The 21,923-nt window shown below is 39.0% G+C and overlaps 1 protein-coding gene across 7 annotated transcripts in view; it reads right to left on the reverse strand.

The window, feature by feature from the left end:
• Positions 1 to 21,923, reverse strand: part of ARB2A (ARB2 cotranscriptional regulator A) — a 209,202-nt gene that overhangs the window by 162,461 nt on the left and 24,818 nt on the right. For all 7 annotated transcript variants that reach the window (XM_080972935.1, XM_080972938.1, XM_080972934.1 and 4 more), the window contains one exon: positions 16,533 to 16,724. In XM_080972935.1, coding sequence (XP_080829061.1) covers positions 16,533 to 16,724 — 192 coding nt within the window. The remainder of the gene's footprint in view (positions 1 to 16,532; positions 16,725 to 21,923) is intronic.

The following is a 21,923-nucleotide window of genomic DNA, read 5'->3' on the forward strand; positions in this document are numbered from 1 at the left end:
ATGAAGGGCAAGGGTTAAGAATACAGCCGGTTGACCACTGTACTTCAAGCATGGTGTCCACATGCTCTGGCTGCATTAACTGAAGCACTAGCTGAACAGATAAACTATATACTAGATAGTAGTGAGTCATGAGAAGACTGCATCCGAGCAGTTACCAGTTAACTCTCCTTGCAGCAACCAACCAATCGACCAACTGACAAAACTGCCTGCCACATAGAGGCAGTTAGTCCTCTCGGAATGTTGGACTTGACTGACAGCTTTATATCCCACACTAGGTTGGCAGGAGCTGGGACAAAGCAAAGGGAGCTTATCTGGTTGTGTGGATTTGAACTGCTGACCTTATGATCAGCAAGCCCAAGAGGCTCAGTGGTTTAGACCACAGTGCCACCTGCGTCCCTAACAAATATAAGCAACTTTATCCTCAAAGTGCCTCACAAATTTTCCACAATAGGCTTCTGAGAGTGCCACCACCTTTTTATCTACTGTAAAAGGGTAAACAACACCTGACAGTTAAGTCCAGTTGCAGACGACTCTGGAGTTGCGACGCTCATCTTGCTTTACAGGCCAAGGGAGCTGGCGTCTGTCCGCAGACAGTTTTTCCAGGTCACGTGGCCAGCATGACTAAGCTGCTTCTGGTGCAACAGAACACCGAAACCAGAGCAGTGCACGGAAACGCCATTTACCTTCCCACCGGAGCGGTACCTATTTATCTACTTGCACTTTGAAGTGCTTTCGAACTGCTAGGTTGGCAGGAGCTGCGACCGAGCAACGGGCGCTCACCCCGTCGCGGGGATTCAAATCGCCAACCTTCTGATTGGCAAGCCCAAGAGGCTTAGTGGTTTAGACCACAGCGCCACCCACGTCCCTTATCTACTGTACATATGGGTTTAATAACCATTCACCACAGAGAAAAGATTTGTTGGATGGGAACTTGAAGATGCAAGATGCAGTGATAATGCTTTGACATCCCACCTACAAGGCAGACTTGCATTTTAGCAGCATGTCAACCTGCTTGATTCATAGACTACAGTTCGCTATAAAAGGTTTTCTTTCCCTTCCACTCCTCCAGGAACACAAAAACATCACTGAAGCTCCAAAGAGTCCTGATCCTTTTCCTTGCCATTTTACCCACCTGTAACATCAGCAACTTCATTGCCAAAAGTTGTTTGGGAAACTGACCCCAGAGACCACCACCCTAATCTGCATTAGTTTCAACACCCTCTCAGCAGCTTCTGGTTTTACTTTAGCCAGAGCCCTCCTGACATTCCCAATGCTCTAGGAAACCTTGCTTCATAAGAACTCCACTATCACTTGACGTAGCTCACTGAGGTTTGTTGAGTAAAAGCAAAATCAGGATAAGACCAAATTAACAGTAGTCACAGAGAAATTGAAATGAGCTATATCAAAACATAAAAAGACCTGGATTTGGTCAATATGTTGAACAGTCCCCACTTTTGTCTTTATATATAGATGAATAGATTCCTCCGGCATTTCAATTGCATTTAATGATTCTACAACTATGATGAAAGCAGCTACGTATTGTATACACCTTTACAAACTTAATTTTAACAAGTCATTTCCAACCTCCCCCCAAAAACCATTTTGGATTTAAAAAAAATCCTACCTGCTTTCAGAAATTGTTTTCACCAAGTCACAATATTTGTTAAGCTTCAGTCAGTATACAGCATAAACCAAAACCTGCCAACTATGGCATTCTACCCATCTTCAAGATGACACAGTATGGAAGTCAACTCCAGAGTCTAAGCAGGGAAGTATCAGTTGATAATAGCTGCAAAGTGCCTCATGCAGCATTCAGCAACAATTTCCCCCAATACAGGGCAATGTGGCTGATAAGACTGACATCAGGGAACTCATCACTGAGGAAGAACACCAATAGCTGAATGGTAGAAGCTTCCATCACCAGTGCCTGAATGTCAGACCACACAAAGAAAATGTGACAAGGGTCACGGCATGGAATTGGTTCTTTATGGCTGAGGGTACAACTCATTAGTGTAGAAAAGAATGGAAAGGGCCACAAAGCCCTGAATTAGCATACCTTTTATCAACTGTATAAGAAAAACATTTGGATGGATGGGGAAAAAACTTTCAAATATAAAATTAGTAGAAGAGCTGCATATCCTAGCCCCTTCAGCAATGCAGAGAAAACTTACTGCAATTAAGTGATGAACTTTTGCATAGCATAAAATCCACATAAGCAGCAAAGCAAAACCTGAACAAGTATATACCTCCTGATAAAACCAGAACAGTTCCCATCATTAATTATCACCATAAAACAATTATAAGCTGGAAGGTAACTGAATAAGTCACATTTAGATTAATATTTTATCTTATTAGCCTTTTCATTTAATTAGATTTCTACCAACAGATTTGAATATTTTTCTCAAGTATTCTTAAACATTTTCTTAAGATTCAGCCGATTTCTTCACTTAACAACTAAAATCATTACTTCATTACATTTTTGATAACCAAATTGCATATCCCGTTGTTTCATAAGAAATGGGTATCTTTTCGTTCTCCCTGAAAACTCACATATACCTGAAGAAATATCCAAAAGGAAGTTGCACATACAATATGTTATGTACTAAGGAATCAGTAGCTTATCATGTTAACATATGAAACTGCCTTTGGTGCATCAATCCCAGTGCTGTCCACTGACTGACAGAGGCTCTCCAAGATTTCAATCAGATGTCTTTTGCAGCTATGCGACTCAAGATACATTTTAGTTGAAGATGCCAGGAATTGAACCACAGACCTTCCACATGAATAGAATATACTTTATCATTTAGCAATGGGTTCTCCCAAAGAAACAACCCAAAATGTATAATATGTAAACATTATTTGTACTACAGCTCAAACTATCAATATTTCCAGCACTCCCCATTACACCCATTTTCAAGGAACCATGCACTTTTAACACCCCACCCCCCATATTTATATACTTGAACCACTGTAGTAAAAAGGGGGAAATAACATGAACCAAACATTATGCAAAAAACACCTTAGGTCTACTCATGAGAGACTTGACTTTTATTTACTATTTTATTTACTGCATTTCTATCCCACATTTTCTGTAAGGAGCTTGTTGGTGCAAGTGGTTCTCCCCTTCCTCATTTTATCCCCACAACAACTCTGTGAGGTAGGTGAGACTGAGAGGCAATGTCTGGCCCAAGATCACCCACATTCTAGTCTGACGCTTTAACCACTACACCACACTGGCTCCAGCTATAAGAATTGCAACAGACTTTCCTCTACAGGGAGTCAGCATCCCGTTATATACTTTCTACAGCAATGGGTGTGACATAACTTGATAGGATGAGGCTCGTGACTGGAATATAGAAATTGAGGGGTATAACCTATTCAAAAGGAATAGACCAAACAGGAAGGGAGGAGTAGGAGCATTATATGTAAGGGGTGTGTATACTTCTGAAGAGATCCAAGAGTTGGAACAGGGAAGGCAGATTGAGAATAAAAAAAGGAGGATGGAAACAACAGTAACAGCACTGTGAGGTTTGCTATAGACCTTCAAGCCAGACTGAAGACTTGGATGATGACTTCCTAGTGCAGATTACCAAATATTCAAAGAGATATAGTCATAATGGGAGACATCAACTACCCCAATATCTGTTGGAACACAAACTTTGCCAAGAATGTAAGGTCCAACAAATTCCTCCATTGCCTTTTGCTGACAATTTCATTTCCCAGAAGCTGGAAGAAGCAACAAGGTCATCTCTCCTGGACTTGGTCTTCCAAGGAAGAACTGAATGACGAAGTGAAAGTACTTGGAATCCTGGAAGAAAGTGGTCATACTCTCTTGTGTTTCATTATACAGAGGCAAGGGAAAGCTGAGTATAGTTAGGCATGCCTTCTGGACTTTAAGATGGCTGATTTCAAAAAGCTTAAAGAACTACTGGGTGAGATCCGATGGTCAGAAATACTTAAACGGAGTCCAAAATGGACAGGAATTTCTTAAAGGTGAAATACTGAAGGCACAAATGCAGACAATTCTAAGAAGAAAAGTGGGAAGCAAGAAACCAGGGTTTGTTTGTTTGTTTACAACACTAATGTCTCACATCATATATAGAAAAGACTTTACAACCTGAGAAAAGGCAATGCATGTACTTTTGTAAACAAGGGAAATCTTTTATTATATTATATAATTATATATTTATATAATTATATTATATAAATTATTTTATTTTTTAAAAGAAACCAGTGTTTTTGAATAAGGAGCTTACAGAGGAGCTGAGACATAAGAAGGGCATGTATAAGAAATGAAAAAAGGAGAAATCATGAGGGAAGAGTACACATGAGTAGCCAACAGTTGCCCTTGGGATCCCTTCCAATGCTACAATTCTATCATAGTTGCTGTGGATGAATCTATTTCAAGCTTGATATATATATACACTATAACGCTTGTGCTGAAAGTCTTTTTATGACACACACACCCTTTTAAAGTGAATCTCGTCACTAAAATATGCTATAATTCTGGTTTATCTATATGTGTTTATCTATGACAATTATTAAAATATCTAAACTTCAGATAAGTATTTCCCAAGAGAAATTACTTATTTTAGTTGGTGAAGGATGATTCTAGCAACCCAGATGGACTCCTGCATATGTCCTTTAATTAGTCCTCTCTCGCCTCCTACACCCACAGTTCTAAATTAAATTATTTTCAGATTACATGATCTACTTACCAGAGACTCATGGGAAATACAGTCAGAAGATAAATACACAGTGCAAGATATAAAACAAACAATAGGCCTAGCTGAACATGGAAATAGACATTATGTGAAAGTCATCTGGTTAAAAATATATATGATAGATTTGCCTATTTAATTAAACAGGCATGAGAAATTTAACATTTATGAAGGTGCATGAGTCAACATTGGAAAGCAATGCTTCCAATATCTAAATTAGCCTATTTCAATAATTATAGCTACTAAATGTTTTATTCTGCATAGGACACTCATTAATAAATATTTTAAATATAATAAACATAAGCTACCAGTTAAAATATAAGTCTACAACCACTTAGTAACTCTTGAAAATTAATCCTATATGCTCCCAATGTCAACAGAATGTGAGTAAAGCAGACATTCTAATTTCATCCTTGCAGTTACAACTACAGTATTTGCTCTCATTTTTTCTTCATAATTTTAATCTTTGGTTGTGCTATTAACATCTTGTGTTCATTATTTATTTCATTGTGAGACTCTTCAAGTTCTCATTTGGGGTAGAAAGTTGGCATATAAATTTTAAAACAAAAACATTTGATAGATGGATTTACTACATAAGCTACTACGATCAAATATTTGAAATAGTACATCTTTGATCTTGCATATCAGACATGCTGCTTGAGGGGGCCCGGAGCTGTGCAACATCTCCACATCGTGCACACACGCACTGTGTTGTGCGTCCCCAGCAGTGTGCATGTGTGACACAAGCAAGCCCTGTAGTGTGTGTGCGCTGCTGCCCCAGAACGGGGGGGGGGGGGGGGGCTTCATTGAAAATTTGGGGGAAGCTTTGCCCCCCCACTTGGCGCCGGTGTTGCATATTATCTCACATTGCATTGGACCAAGACTTCATCTATCAATGATGGAAAGACTCCTTCCACACATGGTAGAACTTTGCTCCAGTGGAAAGATCTCACTGGCAGAAGGGAAGCAGCTTTTTCTAGTTCCACCCCCCCCCAGCACTAGGTAAGTGTACTTTAGATTAGTCTTCGTCATGTTTCTCCTGATGATAAGTGTTGGAATTCAAAAGACAAACCCAATGTCTGAAAGTCAACAGATCTCACTAAAGAAAACATTTTTCTGTTTGCAATTTTTTTTTGGTACCTTTGTCAAAGGTTTCTGAAAAAAATATGAACATGTAACAATTTGCACAATATTTAATATTACTGAATATAACACTATTATAAGTAACAAAACTATTTCACTTCAACAGAAAAATAGATTCTTTCATGATGTGAAATTTCAAGCTGTCATCCTCTCATGCACCACCAAGATTCATTTTTAAAATTGTATTTACTGAGTTTTATACACACCTTAGGTAATTCATATATGAGCTACAATAAAACAATAACAAAATAAACCATATATGTGGGAGAGAGTAAGCATTATGACGAGAAAAGCAAGAGAGAGAGGATATAAAGGGAGATCATAGCATGTTATCACATATGTTAAGGATAATTATCAATTCTTTCCTGCATTCTCTGACTGACCAAAAGTAGTTTTCTATAGAGTCCCATGTGTTGAAGGTTGAAAAGTGCTGTGTGATAAAGTTGCATATTCAATAAACTTGTACAATATGGTATAAAATTTGTCTGCTTCTGGTCCTTTTCTTTCAGTTTAAATGTCAGGTTTTCCAACAAGGCCAAATTTCCTTGTACCAAAAACTCAATAAATTACGATGAGATTGTTTCTAATATTTGGCTATTACCATTCTGGCTGCTACAATGCAAAACATAATTAAGGCTTTCAATAAAATAATTTGCAAAAAAACATCAAAAATAAACAGTATTTTTGTGAAACTTTAATAAATATCATTAAAAAAAATAAAAAATAAATAAACAATAACATTATTTGGGAGTTCACCTGTATTTTTGGTTAGTTATTTTACCAATTTCATGGAAAACTTCAGTCCAAAAATTGAATGTTTCCTCACAAGACCACCACATGTGATAGAAAGCTCCTTTTTCACCAGCCATTAGTCTGTGAAACCTGTGTGCTGTGAAATCTGGTGCACCTGGTAAAGGTAAAGGTAAAGGAACCCCTGACCATTAGGTCCAGTCGTGACAGACTCTGGGGTTGCGGCGCTCATCTCGCTTTATTGGCCGAGGGAGCTGGTGTACAGCTTCCGGGTCATGTGGCCAGCATGACTTAAGCCGCTTCTGGCAAACCAGAGCAGCGCACGGAAACGCCGTTTACCTTCCTGCTGGAGCGGTACCTATTTATCTACTTGCACTTTGATGTGCTTTCAAACTGCTAGGTTGGCAGGAACAGGAACCGAGCAATGGGAGCTCACCCCGTCGCGGGGATTCATTTCTTCTGCCTTATCTTACTACTTACACATCCACCAAAATTTAAAACAATTTTAAAGTGCTTTTAAGTTTAATAATTTATAAAAAGGTTATAAAATGGAAATAACCAAGATATTTCCATGAGCCTGGTAGCATGCTCAGAAACCACATTTTCTCATTCTGATATGTGAAAAAATGTGCTCATTTGATGTGATGTCTAAGAGCCAATATAAAACTATAAAATATTTTGGAATTTCATAATTCAACATTGTGAGAAAATAGCAATTGCACCTGTCATTTGTAAATAGAAATATTTAGTTTCAAACAAGTTAAGAAATATCATCTAAAATCCATCTACTTATGTGCTCTTACATTATATATACACTGAAACTGGTAGCTCTCCATTCCCCAAGGAACCCTTGAGATTCTTGTTCTCTGAGGGGTTACAGAACTCAAAACTATAGCTCCTGAGGGTTTCTGGTAGAAACCATGACACAGTGATGTGATCCATGTCCCAACTTCAATCAAGGTTCTGCAAATGATAACAGGGGTTGCTTTCTTCATTTGTACAAAATCTTTCTGTTGGATAGCTACAGCCAACAGGAAATTTAGTTTCAAACAAGTTTCAGTGCATAGGTTTGTGCTTTTGTGGTAGCTTAGTGAAGTTATTGTAGTTAGAAGGTGGCTGCTGATCTAGTAGAATGCCATGCTTTATGATTCCATATCTGAGCCTAATTTTCACTACTGACTATGCTTTTAGGTTTAAGGCCTTGCAACATGTTCAATATCTTTGTTCAGACATCATGACTTCTTTAGTACTGTAGCTCTGCCATCCCCACCATACAACTGCAAAAACAGTTATATGCAATCATAGTTATGACATCTACTCCATTAGCCACCCTTTCCCCATATACGGTAAAAAAAATTAAGTAGAAACACTGCTTTCCTATAAGAAATGTAACCTAAACAATATATTTTTTCAAACAGGGAACACATAGCAAATTGCACTGGAAGGGTGATAATGAAAAAGCAACACCATTTATTAATTTTGTATAAGTTATATTCAACCCTAGAGATTCCTTGGAGGGAAAGAACATGTCTGAATTTCACTGTACAGTGCCACAGGCAGAAAGTGAGAGAAACTAAACAAGCACATCCTGAAGGGAGAGAAAATGCCTGCAGCAGCAAATGACCTACTACATACCTCACTGGAAATGTTTTGATGTTATAATTTGTTAATTTCAAGAAAAAAGACAATTATCAACAATTACAGTTTGTTCTCATAGAACTATTTAACTTTTTTTTAAAAAATGATCAAAAATGACATATTATTATTATTCAAAAGAATGATGAATTTTCAAAAGATTATGAAACCACATAATTTTGCACGAGAACCCCATGCCAAATTTATTCCTTGATTACTTATGGTAGGACGGTTCATGACAGGATTAAAACACTTGAATTTCTGTAATAGAACTATACTCTGCTGCTTATCAGGCAGAAGAATGTTACTGAACTATACATTTAATGGTCTGAATTAGCAAGCACTTCTCCCTGTTGAATTGCAGGGTATTTTAAATAATGACACATGCTTTAAAAAAAATCAACTTTGCTTTGGCGGTTGGATTGAATCATAAATACATTCATATGCCCCTATTAGGGCTGGCATTTGAACAGTTAAAAAGCACATCTTGGTAAACTGACTGGTAAAGTTTTGAAAGAGGTATAATAAAAGTATACTAATTACAAAATGACTATCTTCTGGATATTCTGTAGTCCAGCCTCAGAACCTTTATAAAGCATTTTGCCACATCACATAGCACACCATGGCAGATCATCATGCTATATTCTTCTTCACTTTAGCACATGCAGAGATACTTGTGACCTGTGTAAAATTGTCACCTTTTCTTGATAAATTGTCTAATATATTGGTTTTCAACCAGTGTGCTGTGGCACCCTGGGGTGACCTGAGTGCAGGGGAGCCCCAGGGGGCCGTCCTTTCCTTAACTTGCAGCCCATATCTTCTTGCATTATATATCTCTCTCTTTCTCTCTGAGGAACATTCCAGGGAACCAGCAGCTTTAACTTGCAGCCCATTTTCTTCCCAAAATATAACAGCAGCAAAAAAAGAAGTGGGGAAACACTTTTGCATGACTGTTTTACTTCTTAAAGTGTTTTAAATTTGTTGTTAGCCGCCCTGAGCGCGGTTTTTGAACCAGGAAGGGCGGGGTATAAATAAAAAAATAGTATTATTTATTTATTTATTTTTATTATTATTAAAATATTTTCCCCACAACAACAACAAATCCTCCCCAGCTTCAATAACTAACAGTTCCTTAGATTTACACAAAGGGCTTGAAAAACAGCCAAGTAGCATAATGGTATGTGTGCCTGGATGTGTGTGCTCTATAAATAGGGATTTAAAAGTAACCCTGAAAATGAGCAGTGTCTTCTCTGTTTCTCGCTCCTATCCCCAACATCCTTCCCCTCTATTTCTTTTTACCTCCCCCCCCGGCAACCCCCCCTTTTCCATAACAGTCACCCAGCTTTATGGGAAGAGAACCACGTATGCAGAACCTGTGCTGTGTGTTTCTCGCTTTCCCCACAATAACAAAATATTTCTGCTTCTGATCTTAATCTTGTGTTGCCCTCTCCATTCCCCACACATGTGCACACTAATTTCGGGAAAGGCAGGCTGGGGCGCCAGCTCGGCCCTGCAGAGCAAAGGCATCACTTGGGTTCCTGTCAACACATGCTCTCCCACATACACGCACACCCAAAATGGTGCCAAAAAGGGGTGGGGGAGATGGAGTGGGGGCAGAATGGGAAAATCCCCACTTATGCGCATACTGTAACAGAAACGCCGGGGTAAGTGGCTTCCGTTACAGGGGAGCCACAGAAAGAATGTGGTTGGTCATGGGAGCCGTGCTCTCAAAACAGTTGAAAACCACTAGTCTAATACCAAGGGCTTAGCATCTTTTAGCAGAGCGCAGTGATCACCGGTAAGCGGTGAGATGATCTTTCAGGTATTCTGGTCCCAAGCTGTACAGTATAGGACTTCATACACCCCAAAACTGTCACTCTGAAATTAGCCCATTAGCAATATCCTGCTCCAGTAAGCAGTCAATCTGCTGTATTTTGCACTAGCTGCAGCTTCCAGACCAACTTCAAAGGCAGCCCCACAAAGAGAAACTGCGGTAATCCAGTCTGGAGAATGGAAATATCAATGAAAAATGGAAGGGAATTAAGAGTGTGTGGCAATTGTAAGAGAAATTATAAATTCATAACTGTGTAAGTATTTAAAAAGTATACAAAATAAAGCTCAACTCTTTATGAACCATTTGAAAGCACCATGAAAGAGGAACAATCAGTGTTACTATCCCAAACTACAGTCAAGATTTCATTTTTCTTTACATTTCCTTAAAGTGGAAATATTAAATAAATAATTAATGAAGGTTAGGACTCTTTCATACTAAACCAATTCATACATTATTTATCAGTATTTAGTATTTCCCACACACTGTTTGGAGGCATTTAAATAACCTCCTGAATTTGAAAACCGCAAGCTTCATACCATATGCAGAAGTATGTAAATCTTTTATTTTAAACATGCTACTAGATATTTCAATAATAATATATGAAAACAGCCTAAATTTGGCTTCTTATTTTCCCTGACTCCAAGCCCTTGCCTTCAACTGCTACAGATTCCATTTGACCTTTATCCACATGGGTATGTTAAATGTAGATATGTAAAACTGACTAAATGTTAGTGAAAAATTAATTTTTATTTATTCTATATATTTTGTTTAGTTGAATGCTGCTGTATATACAGGAAGGGGAAAGAGGTGGGTTTACTGGCCATAGGAAGAACCATGAGTTGTGACAGTTACTTTATTGTTAAAAAGAAGATACACAGATTTCTGCAGCTAAAAGACAGTAAAAACAGATTAATTAAGAGCTACATTAAATTTAAACTAAAGTTAAAGGTTAAGAAACAAAAGAAATGTAAAGACCTTCCCTGTCTCTAATCTTTTTATTCTTAACCAATACCACTCAAGAATCTTCAACTAATTATTATGTTTTATTGACGGCATCTTTCCCTGGGGAGGTTATTTAAAAAGTTTAACCCCTGAGCAAGTCATGGCTTCTCCTCCCTTTGAAAGTGTCAAGTGCATTGATTATAACTGCAGGAAGTGTTACCTTCTACCCAGAGATTCTCACCCTGCACAATCTTAAACACTGTATCCCTCCCAAAACAGCTTTGATTCAGCAATTCAGGCCTCTTCAGCTGATATTAAAGGCAGAAGCACCACAGAAAAGGGATCAGCAGTTAAAATGAAATACAAAGCGGGGGAGGGACACAGATCTTGGATATGGTAGCACAAAGCTGGAGAAAAGCAGATTTGAAAAAGACATCAGAGTGACTAAAAAAGAACAATATGACAGAAATTAAACATGATTTTTATGCATGGCTTCGAAGCATTTAAACTCATCTCAACCGCCATTGAAATTCTGATCATACCCAAACCCCAAGGCTTTTGACATACTTTCATAAATCCACACCTCCTCTCTCTCTTGTCTAATCTCCAGAGTCACTGTGAGGTATCCCACAAGTTAAAGTGGTAAAAATGCTGAATTCTAATATCCATATGAACCCACAGAAAATACCACTTAATTGTCAAAATGAAAAACAGACACAAGAAACATAAAATACTGTAAATATTCACTAGGTGGCATTTTCCAATGCTTAATGGTTAACAGAAAAATGCACCTTTCAAAATACATATATATCTAGCAAGATTTAATAGTAATTTCTCTAGCTTAATGGAGAAAGTTGCAACAAAATAATGCTGCAGATATTGTATGACCATAATAATGATTTATCAGGACACAAAGAAAACACCACCATACATTTAATTCATTTTGTGATCTTCAGAATTAAAATTCTTAGAACGCTATTAGAATTCAGAAGTAAACAGCCACTGAGATGAGGTTTATACACAACTACGCATGAATCATAGAAACAGTGCCCAAACTTCCACAAAGTAATTGGATTTTCAGAACTGCAAGTGGGTTTATTCCAATTCAGTCATGACAGGGCCAGAAGGTAATGATACATCTGCCATGATGCAACAAGCAGACCTGTCTTCTGTCAAGAGTTGAAATCATAAAGGAATAAGCTGTCGTTAACAACCTCTCTCCAAACACTAGAGCTGTCATCTCATTGTTTTCCTTTGCTGGCATGGGGGCTAGGGTGGGCTTATATAGCCTGTCATTCAATATTACTCCAAGCATTTAACCTTCCCTCTCAATTTTCTTTAAGCAATCTTTGACTGAACTTAGACAAATTTATGACTAATTACCTACTTATAAAGTTTCTGTATAAAATTCATTTGGATATAAATCCATTCAATCAGAATTTAACAGGCACTATGTATTGCGAATAAATATATAACTACCACACATTTTTTAAAAGGAAATAAAACATATACAGTGGTACCTTGGTTTATGAACTTAATCCGTTTCGGAAGTCTGTTCTTAAACCAAAGCGTTCTTAAACCAAGGTGTGCTTTCCCATAGCAGTGGGGGACTCAATTTATAAATGGAACACACTCAACAAGAAGCGAAACATGTTCTTATTCCAAGGCAAAGTTCACAAACTAAAACAGCTACTTACGGGTTTGCAGCGTTCTTAATCCAAGTTGTTCATAAACTAAGATGTTCTTAAACTAAGCTGTTCTTAAACAAAGGTACCACTGTATGTCTATGCTCTCAGTATTTCCTATTTTTGTATATGTATGTTTGGGATAAGGAAGAACTTTTTTTTTTACATTCAGTATCTTATTAAACATATTTTCAAAACTGTTATCATGACCAACTTAATCATATAAAACTTAACGACAAAAATCCAGAGTTGTTTCAGGCGGGCACAAGAGCTAGCGTATGCAAGTAAGTATTTTTTACTTTTTATCTTACCTCTCACTTCTAAAAGTCCCTTCAGTTAAAACAACAGCAACAACCCATACAGCACCAGGAAATTAAGAGACATACTAATAGAGAAGCATGGGCACAAAACCTTATTGGATAGGGAACTAATTGTGCAGTTCTTGGATTTGGACTCTCAGCCAAAATGTGAAAATACATGCTAAATGCTTGCTGCAACAAATAAGATATACAATGTCTCAGGACGTCGACTGCATGAGGCATATTTTATTGCATTGGGGACAATATGGTCAAGCTAGGGAACTACTGATTAAGCCACTATTGGCAAATCGGCCGGGTCCATCTGAAGCCTACTATATCAAATATCTTCTGGACGATAAGTCCAATGATATCACAATGGCCGTGGCAAAGTTTCTCTCAGTAGTGATACAAATCAAAGATCAACATACCCATGACTAAACAAATAAAGCTTGGTCTTCCTTTCCTAGGGGGTTGTCTGTATGAATCTGTATTTTATTCTGAATCCATGTTATGGGTCGTTGGACCACAATAAAGATTATTATTAAATAAGATATACCTCTTCAAGAATCCACCAGAACGACCAATCCCTGGCTCTGAAGCCAAATGTACTTCAAACCTATGAGGCTTTCTGAGAGCAGGGAAGTTTTCACAAGCCCTTCCCAAATCTATGGACCCGAATCAGATACTGAAATGAATACTTCTACCATATGTACATGAAATGCATGTACATATGCGGAATTAAGAGCTTTTATTTGCACATATCCAATCTAGAGATGGATCTAGTAGCCCACCAGAGAGTGTATATTGGAGATTTGCAGAAGAATAGGAATAATTTTACTTCACCTGGTGAGACTGTTAAACACTTTTTGGATGAGAATGAGAAACAGTGCTGAAACGAGTATTCTTGGCATAGAAATGGAAGCAGGAAGAACTACCGATGAAAGAGGAATGGCAGATGAAACTGATGGACTACACAGAATTGGGTAAGATGACAGGGAGAATTCGAAACCAGTGGGACCAGAAATTCTTGAAAGCTTGGAGTAAATATATGAGTTATCTGAAAGACAATTGTAACCAACTGACTATGCTTGTAGGACTACAAGACGTTTTGTAAGGAGAACTGTATGAAATATTGCAGAAAAGATTTATGAGAATGGATTTTAAGTTATAGATTATTAAAAGTAATAGTTAGGATAACAAATGTAAGATTAAGAGATGAGGTTTGAAAATCATTAGACATGGTTGATGGAAGTCTCAGGCTAAAATAGCCAAAATGTTGTATAAGATGAGATGAGATGTTCTGTTTGTAAAATATATGTAAAAACTAATAAAAATGCATATTTTAAAAAAAGAGAGAATCAGTGCTGAAACAATTCTCCCCATTTCTGCACTTTTAAAATTTCCTGATCCGGCAATAGACCCTTACCCAGCTGAATAAAGCATAGACCTTAAATGGCTAACCTGTGACCCTCCGGATGTTGTTGAACTCCAACTCCCATTAGCCCCAGCCAGCATGGCCAATGGTTAGGTAGTGGGAACTGTAGTCCAACAACACCTGGAGGGCACCATGTTGGCTGCCCCGAAATTAGAATGATGAAGAAGTTAGAATTTTATCTAAAGCAGACCTTTAGTATTTGTTACTTGGAAGAAAAAATGGCAGAACTCTGAAACCTTCATTTTCAACCCCACTGAAGTTGTTTAGGTTCAGCACACAATAATACTAATTCCTCTAACAATGATTCTCTTTTAAAACAGTTTCTGTAAAAATGAAAATTGGCCTGCATTCACACACACACACACACACACACACACACACACACCCCCGTTCAAGGCTTTGAACCATATTTGAAGGCACGCTTCACCCAAAACAGTATAGCCTAGAAAAAGATGTGTAATTTATAAATTTACAAAACTTATTTTCTCATGGTTTATCATAACCAGAAGCATCAGAAAGTCTTAAAATGAAGACATTCACCGCTTAACCACTGAACGAAAAACACAGCTTAAATCCTACCTGAGTGCACTTTTTCGTTGCAGAATTTATTCAGTAGTTCTACAGTATGGTCTAATTAGTCATCACCTGCACAACTGTCACTCACTTTACCATTTACAGTTTTCTTTCCAAACTAAAGCACCCAGGACCCACCCCCACCCCCCAAAAAAATCCCAAGAAAAACAACTGAACATTACAAATTGTGGGGGGGGGGGGGTTAAAATCCCAGTGTTAATGTAGCAGATCACCTCCCATGTACAGACCAAGTCAAACCTTAAGATTTTTCAAGGATCTCATGCTAGTCATTCTATGACCAGCAGACTGTCACTTGGTGACAACACAGAAATGAGCTCTCTCAGTGGTAGCACTCACCCTTTGGAATGCCTTTCAACAGGTGGTTCAGGAGGTGGAGATAGTAACCAGTTATAAATGCTTCTTAAAGATTTCCTGGACTCTGATTTCTAATTCTTAAACTATTTTTTTCTTTTTGAGCACTGCTCAGTTTTACATATTTTTGTTCTGTGTTTAATCAACTTTTTAAAAACTGTTATATTTTTATATGAAATTTTATTAATTTTTTCTAATGTTTTATATAAAGCACTTAAGAAATTTATTTTCATATTAAGCATTTTATACATTTTATAGATAAATAAATGGGATAGAAATGAGTAAATAAATCCTATGTGGTTTTTTAAAGCAAAAAATGAACAGAAGCAGGTAAGTCCCTTCTTCTGACACACCATGGACAGCTTTATTTTGGGACATTTTATCACCCAACAAGACACATTAGAATTCTGCTTGGAGCTGAAAAGGTTACTGTAAAACTGTCTGTGTCAGTTTCTTAGTTTCGGTTTAAAAATTAACGTATTGGGTAAAATGTTTCCAATGTGTTTTTTCTCCTGACATAACCCACATGACTTTCTTTGGGACATTATTACTGCTGCAAGATACACTGGAAGACAGTTGGGGGGGGGGGAGATTACCTATGTCACGCTCCCTTTTTTGTTTTCATGGGAGTATTCCTCTGTGGGTGTGTTAAAAGCTCGAACGGCATTGTGAAACACTGGAGCGTGTTTTGTGTTAAGAATCTGACTTAGTCCAACTAATTTTAATAGGTCCATTTGTATGCTTCATAGAACATCTCTTTCTGTAAGGGTACAAGTTCAAATGCCTTCTAGGATCAACTTCCTGTAATAATAGACAGAACAATTTGTGCTTCAGATGGAGATAAGGAAAACTTCAAGCTGATGAAATTCAACTGAAAACATCAGTAGTTTTAAAAAGATTTTTCGATTGATTTATCTTCTCCAAAGACCACACGGCAGTTCCTATAACAGTATTCAATGTAAGTAAACAACAACTGTTTCCTCAAATAAAAGAATTATTATGCAAAAGTTTTAGAAATCTAAAGAAAATTGGCAGTTATATACAAGTTTGATGTACATTAAGAAAATAAAATCTCACAATATTGTGAAAAATTGTTGAGTATAAAAAACAAACATATTTCAAAAGGCCAAATAAATATCCTACCTCAATAGCTCTTTTAATGTATGGAATCTGAGTGCCACTGTCCAGATCTTCATTTATAATAAGCCGTCTTGCCCACTGTCCTGCTCGAACAACACCGCTACCGTGAATTAAAACCATCAGTTTGTCTGGATTTGTCATTGCATCCTCACTCATAAAGATAAAACTCCGGGGTTCACCTTCCATGGCATCTACCTAAAATGAAAACAGTGTGTTTATTAGCAGCTTATTGAATTATATAGCTTACATCAATAAATCTATTCAGACTATCCAACAGCTGCAACTAGCAATTAAATGCTTAGTTAGACCTGGAGTCTGGAAAATAAGTTGCCTACTATACTGTCCTCAGTATTCATTACAGGTAGGTAGCCGTGTTGGTCTGTCATAGTCGAGAGAAAATAAAATAAAAATCCTTCCGGTAGCACCTTAAAGGTAAAGGTACCCCTGCCTGTACGGGCCAGTCTTGCCAGACTCTAGGGTTGTGCGCTCATCTCACTCTATAGGCCGGGAGCCAGCGCTGTCCGCAGACACTTCCGGGTCACGTGGCCAGCGTGACAAGCTGCATCTGACGAGCCAACGCAGCACACGGAACGCCGTTTACCTTCCCGCTGGTAAGCGGTCCCTATTTATCTACTTGCACCCGAGGGTGCTTTCGAACTGCTAGGTTGGCAGGAGCTGGGACCGAATGACGGGAGCGCACCCCGCCGCGGGGATTCGAACCGCCGACCATGCGATCGGCAAGTCCTAGGCGCTGAGGTTTTACCCACAGCGCCACCCGTGTCCCTCGGTAGCACCTTAGAGACCAACTAAGTTTGTTATTGGTATGAGCTTTGGTGTGCATGCACACTTCTTCAGATACACCAGTATTCATTGTTAGCAGATCCACTCACAAAGGTGTTAATGCATACTGGCAGAGCAAACCCTACAGGTGGGATTCACCTAATGAGTTCTATCAGTGGAAGCCATGAATAAAGACTTCTGATGGTACAATGGTGCTTTCTCCCCTCTCCTCCCCACATATCCCTAAAGTGGGTTGAGGGGGGCCAGGAGACCCCCAAAACACACACAGTGGATAGGGGTGTTTCTGTCTGGCAAGCTGAAATGCTTGTACAGATGGAACGTTCATCATAGTACAACACTGATTTCCACCCTAAGTGCTCAAATCGTAATCACTCCCAGTAACTTTTCTTCTTTGTATGTTTAAAAAAATTACGTATGCATCCTCGGCTTCCAGAAAAGGAGTACAGAGTGATATTTTTAATCTCACAACAGCCTGTGAGGTAGGTTAGATGATGACTTGTCCAAGGTTGACAAACAGTGACAAACAGAGCAGTTCGTAGTTGAGCAGGGACTACAAACTAAAAGTCGCTTTGTGCTAATTATACCAAAGAACTAACAATTAAATTCAAAATGCTGCAGAAGTCACAAACACAGTTCCACCAGCAGTACAGAATGTCACAACTGCCTCACATACGATGGGCAGCCTATCTGCATAAAGTTGATAAGGTCATACCTGGGTATTACCCTGCCCACTTCTGGCAGTAATCTGGCCACACCATCACAGATATCTGCTTAAAAAATACAGTCTGAATGGGTAATCACAACAGTGTTTATTACTCTAGTGGACAATCCCTGCTTGGAGATCAGTAATTGCACCCCATTGGTCCTGTTAACCTTATCTGTAGCCCTTGCTAGTTTATCATGAGGTGTTGGCGACTCAACTATAGAATTGCTCAAGTGGCTCCACTTGTTTATGTCAGGAAGGTCACAGATGCTGATCTGTCATCTTCACTCTCTCATGGAGTTTTGTAGGATTATATCTTTTATTCCCTCCTTTGAAACCTCTAGGCAAGATTACATGTAATAAGCCCTATTTTTTAAAAAAAAATCTTGCCCAGATCCTACCATTTGAAGACTGGATATGTGTGAGCCAACTGAAACTCCGGTCTTGTAACTTAGGGTTGATCAGAACATACATTAGCATACATGGGTTATAGCGTCTGGCTACCCAGTTGCCCCCCTATCTGGGCAGGGATAGCTTAACTTCTGTCATCTATGCTCTTATAACCTCTACTGGAAACTTCAGTCGTTGCAGAATTCAGCATCCAGGTTGCCTACCAGAGCAAGATGGTTTGAGCATATAATGCCAATCTTGGCCTGACTGCACTGGCTGCCAGTTAGTTTCTGGGACCAATTCAAACTGCTGATATTGACCTATAAAGCCTTAAATGGCTCAGGCCACAATACCTCAAGGACCGCCTTTCCTCATATGAACCAACTCAGACCTGTGATCATCAACTGAGGCCCTTCTTCGTGTGCCTCCTCCATGAGATGGCAGGAGGGCAGCAACGTGAGAATGGACCTTTTCTGTGGTGGCTCCTCACTTGTGGAATGTTAGCCTCAGGGAGGCCCTCCAGGTGCCTTTGTTACAAATATGTAGGTGCCAGGCAAAAACGTGCCTCTTCTCTCTAGGCCTCTGGCTAATTAAACAATGTACAGTCTTTTAAACTGTGTGTAGTGGGGTTATTGTTATTGTTTGCTACTATGATATGTGTTTTTGTTTGCATCACCCTCTCCTGTGATGCACATAATGAGCGGATGACTTGCCCACAGGCACCAATGAACTTCACAAGTAAGTGTGGATTTTGACTCCTGCTCTCCTGACTCTGCCCACCATATCACACTCTCTCAGTGTGAGGTATAAGCCCATTAAACAACCATATATTTGCTACATAACATGCACCATAATTCATCATTTCCAGATGTGTGTGTGTGTGTGTGTACTCACTGGAGCCTTAGTTCCTACATTGCTAAGAATATCTCATTAATGCTAATGGGCATTAAAGCACCAGCACCTCCAAAACAGCTCAAGCAATCAATGCAAAATGCTAGCATTGGGCAAAATGCTTATATTTAAAGCATTGTTAAGAATGGATTACAGTACTGAATAGGTTATTTGCTTGAAGCGATAATAATAATAATAATAATAATAATAATGCACTACTGTTGTCCAAATAAGTGTTCAGAAGTACACAAGTATCTAGTTTCCAGCATGGGGACTTGTTAGACCCACAGTTATTATCTGGGCCAGTCTGGCCAAATTAGAAACTCCAGTTTCAATTATGTATACTACATTCTACATGGAATTGCCCTTCAAGAGAGTCCAGAAACTTCAGCTGTCCAGATTGAAGTCGGCAGAATTCTGTCAGGGGGTAGATCATAGCACATTACTCTGATCATTTACCAACATGGGTAACTGGCAATTTATTTTCAGGCTCAGCTCAATAGGTTGGCTTGGGGCTGGGATGTCTTCAGATCTCCTTCTCCAATAAGAATCTGCCTGGGAACTCCATTTCACTACAGAGGTTTTCGGTGTTCCCTTTTCAAGCTACATCAAGAGTGTATGAGATCGCTCTGGGAGGCAAGGGGTGGTGGTGGTGGTTTCCCAACTGTAGTGCTCAGATTATGGAAAGGTTTGCCTAGGAAGATTTGCTTGGTGCCTGGCACTGCCTGACTTTTTGACAGACACCTTTATTTGAGTGAGCCTTCTTCTGACTTGCCTTCATTGATGTTTTAACTGCTTTTTAATGTTTCATTGTTTGTTTATATTTATCATTTCATAGTTTCTATCTGTCCTTGTTTCACTGTGAGCTGCACTGAATATAATGTGCTGTAGAGAGGCAATTTAGAAATTATTTAAATAAATCAATAAGCTATGAGCAGGGTATGATGGGAAGGCAGCAGCATTTTCAACATGTCAAACTATAGTGAGAATACAGAGGATGAAGAATCCTGATCCTGAGGCAGAAGTTCCCATTGGGCCAAGATAAGGACTGTTTGAGCGGACTGGTGACAGTTCACAGAAGAAATCTGAGGAAATGCTGTTCTTCTGATGGTGATCAAAAACATCAGGGTCCCAGTGCCAGCAAACAAAGAAGAAAAAGGGGCTCACGCTGCTATGAAGTAAAGTAATGGCCTTTCCATACCTCTTAACACTAGTTCTGAAGAGTTTCCCCACAAACAGCCTGCAGGACTGGTTACCTATGTGCGAGACTATATATACAGCATCAATTCATAACTGGGTACATAGCTCCAACTTGGAAAGGTCTTCCAAGTACACCTAAGGGCATGGGCAGAATGAAGCCCCTAAAAACTTGCTTATATTATGTGTTGCCATTGTCCCATTACAGTGGTACCTCGGGTTACATACGCTTCAGGTTACAGACTCCGCTAACTCAGAAATAGTGCTTCAGGTTAAGAACTTTGCTTCAGGATGAGAACAGAAATCGTGCTCCGGCAGCGCAGCAGCAGCAGGAGACCCCATTAGTTAAAGTGGTGCTTCAGGTTAAGAACAGTTTCAGGTTAAGTACGGACCTCCAGAACGAATTAAGTACTTAACCTGAGGTACCACTGTATTTCCAATATACAGCAAATATACAGCTTTAGGTAGACCACGGTGTATGTAACGATCAGCTTTATCTGCAAAATTTCCCTGGGCTTTTAGAATACATCTGTGAAGTTTTCCCCCTTTGGTCACTTCTCCTGGGGATTGTTCTCAGAACATCAGCCAGTGTTTTTCATTGTAGATGCATGGGGAATTTAGTTCTGGTTACTTCTCACAGCAGGCTACTGAATGCTTGTGTGTAAAAAATCCAGACTATGATCTGTCAAGGCAATTGATGAGAGAAAGATACTACAAAGTCAGATAAATATAATGTAAGACTAAACTTTCAGCAAATGTAGCTCAACTGATTTAGAAACCATGTCTACCATTGATCTGAGACATTAAATTATCTTGTGTTTCAGTTCATACAATCCAAATTATCTGCAAAAAAATAAGGTAAATTAGAGTGTGAATTCCCTGAACTGCAAGTGTTAATATTACTCTTTATTCCATCTTCAGTTCAAGGTGTGTTTGGTTTGGTTGTTAGAAACAAACACATATTTCTTATCCAAGAGTAGCACTCAGACCAATCTTATTCATACTTATAAAGGTAAAGGGCCCCTGACAGTTAAGTCCAGTCACAGACGACTCTGGGGTTGTGGTGCTCATCTCGCTTTACTGGCCGAGGGAGCCGGCGTACAGCTTCCAGGTCATGTGGCCAGCATGACTAAGCCGCTTCTGGCAAACTAGAGCAGTGCACGGAAACGCCGTTTACCTTCCCGCCGGAGCGGCACCTATTTATCTACTTGCACTGCGTGCTTTCGAGCTGCAAGGTTGGCAGGAGCTCACCCCGTTGCGGGGATTCGAACCGCTGGCCTTTTGATTGGCAAGCCCTAGGCTCTGTGGTTTAACCCCATGCGCCACCCGTGTTCCCATTCATACGTATATTGCAGCTGATTTAGGTTTTGGTAATGGAAGATTTGGTTAGTTTGTTTAGAAATGCCATTTGT

The sequence above is a fragment of the Podarcis pityusensis genome (genome assembly GCF_964106645.2).
Source record: "Podarcis pityusensis genome assembly, chromosome: 11".
NCBI classification, from domain to species: Eukaryota; Metazoa; Chordata; class Lepidosauria; order Squamata; family Lacertidae; genus Podarcis; species Podarcis pityusensis.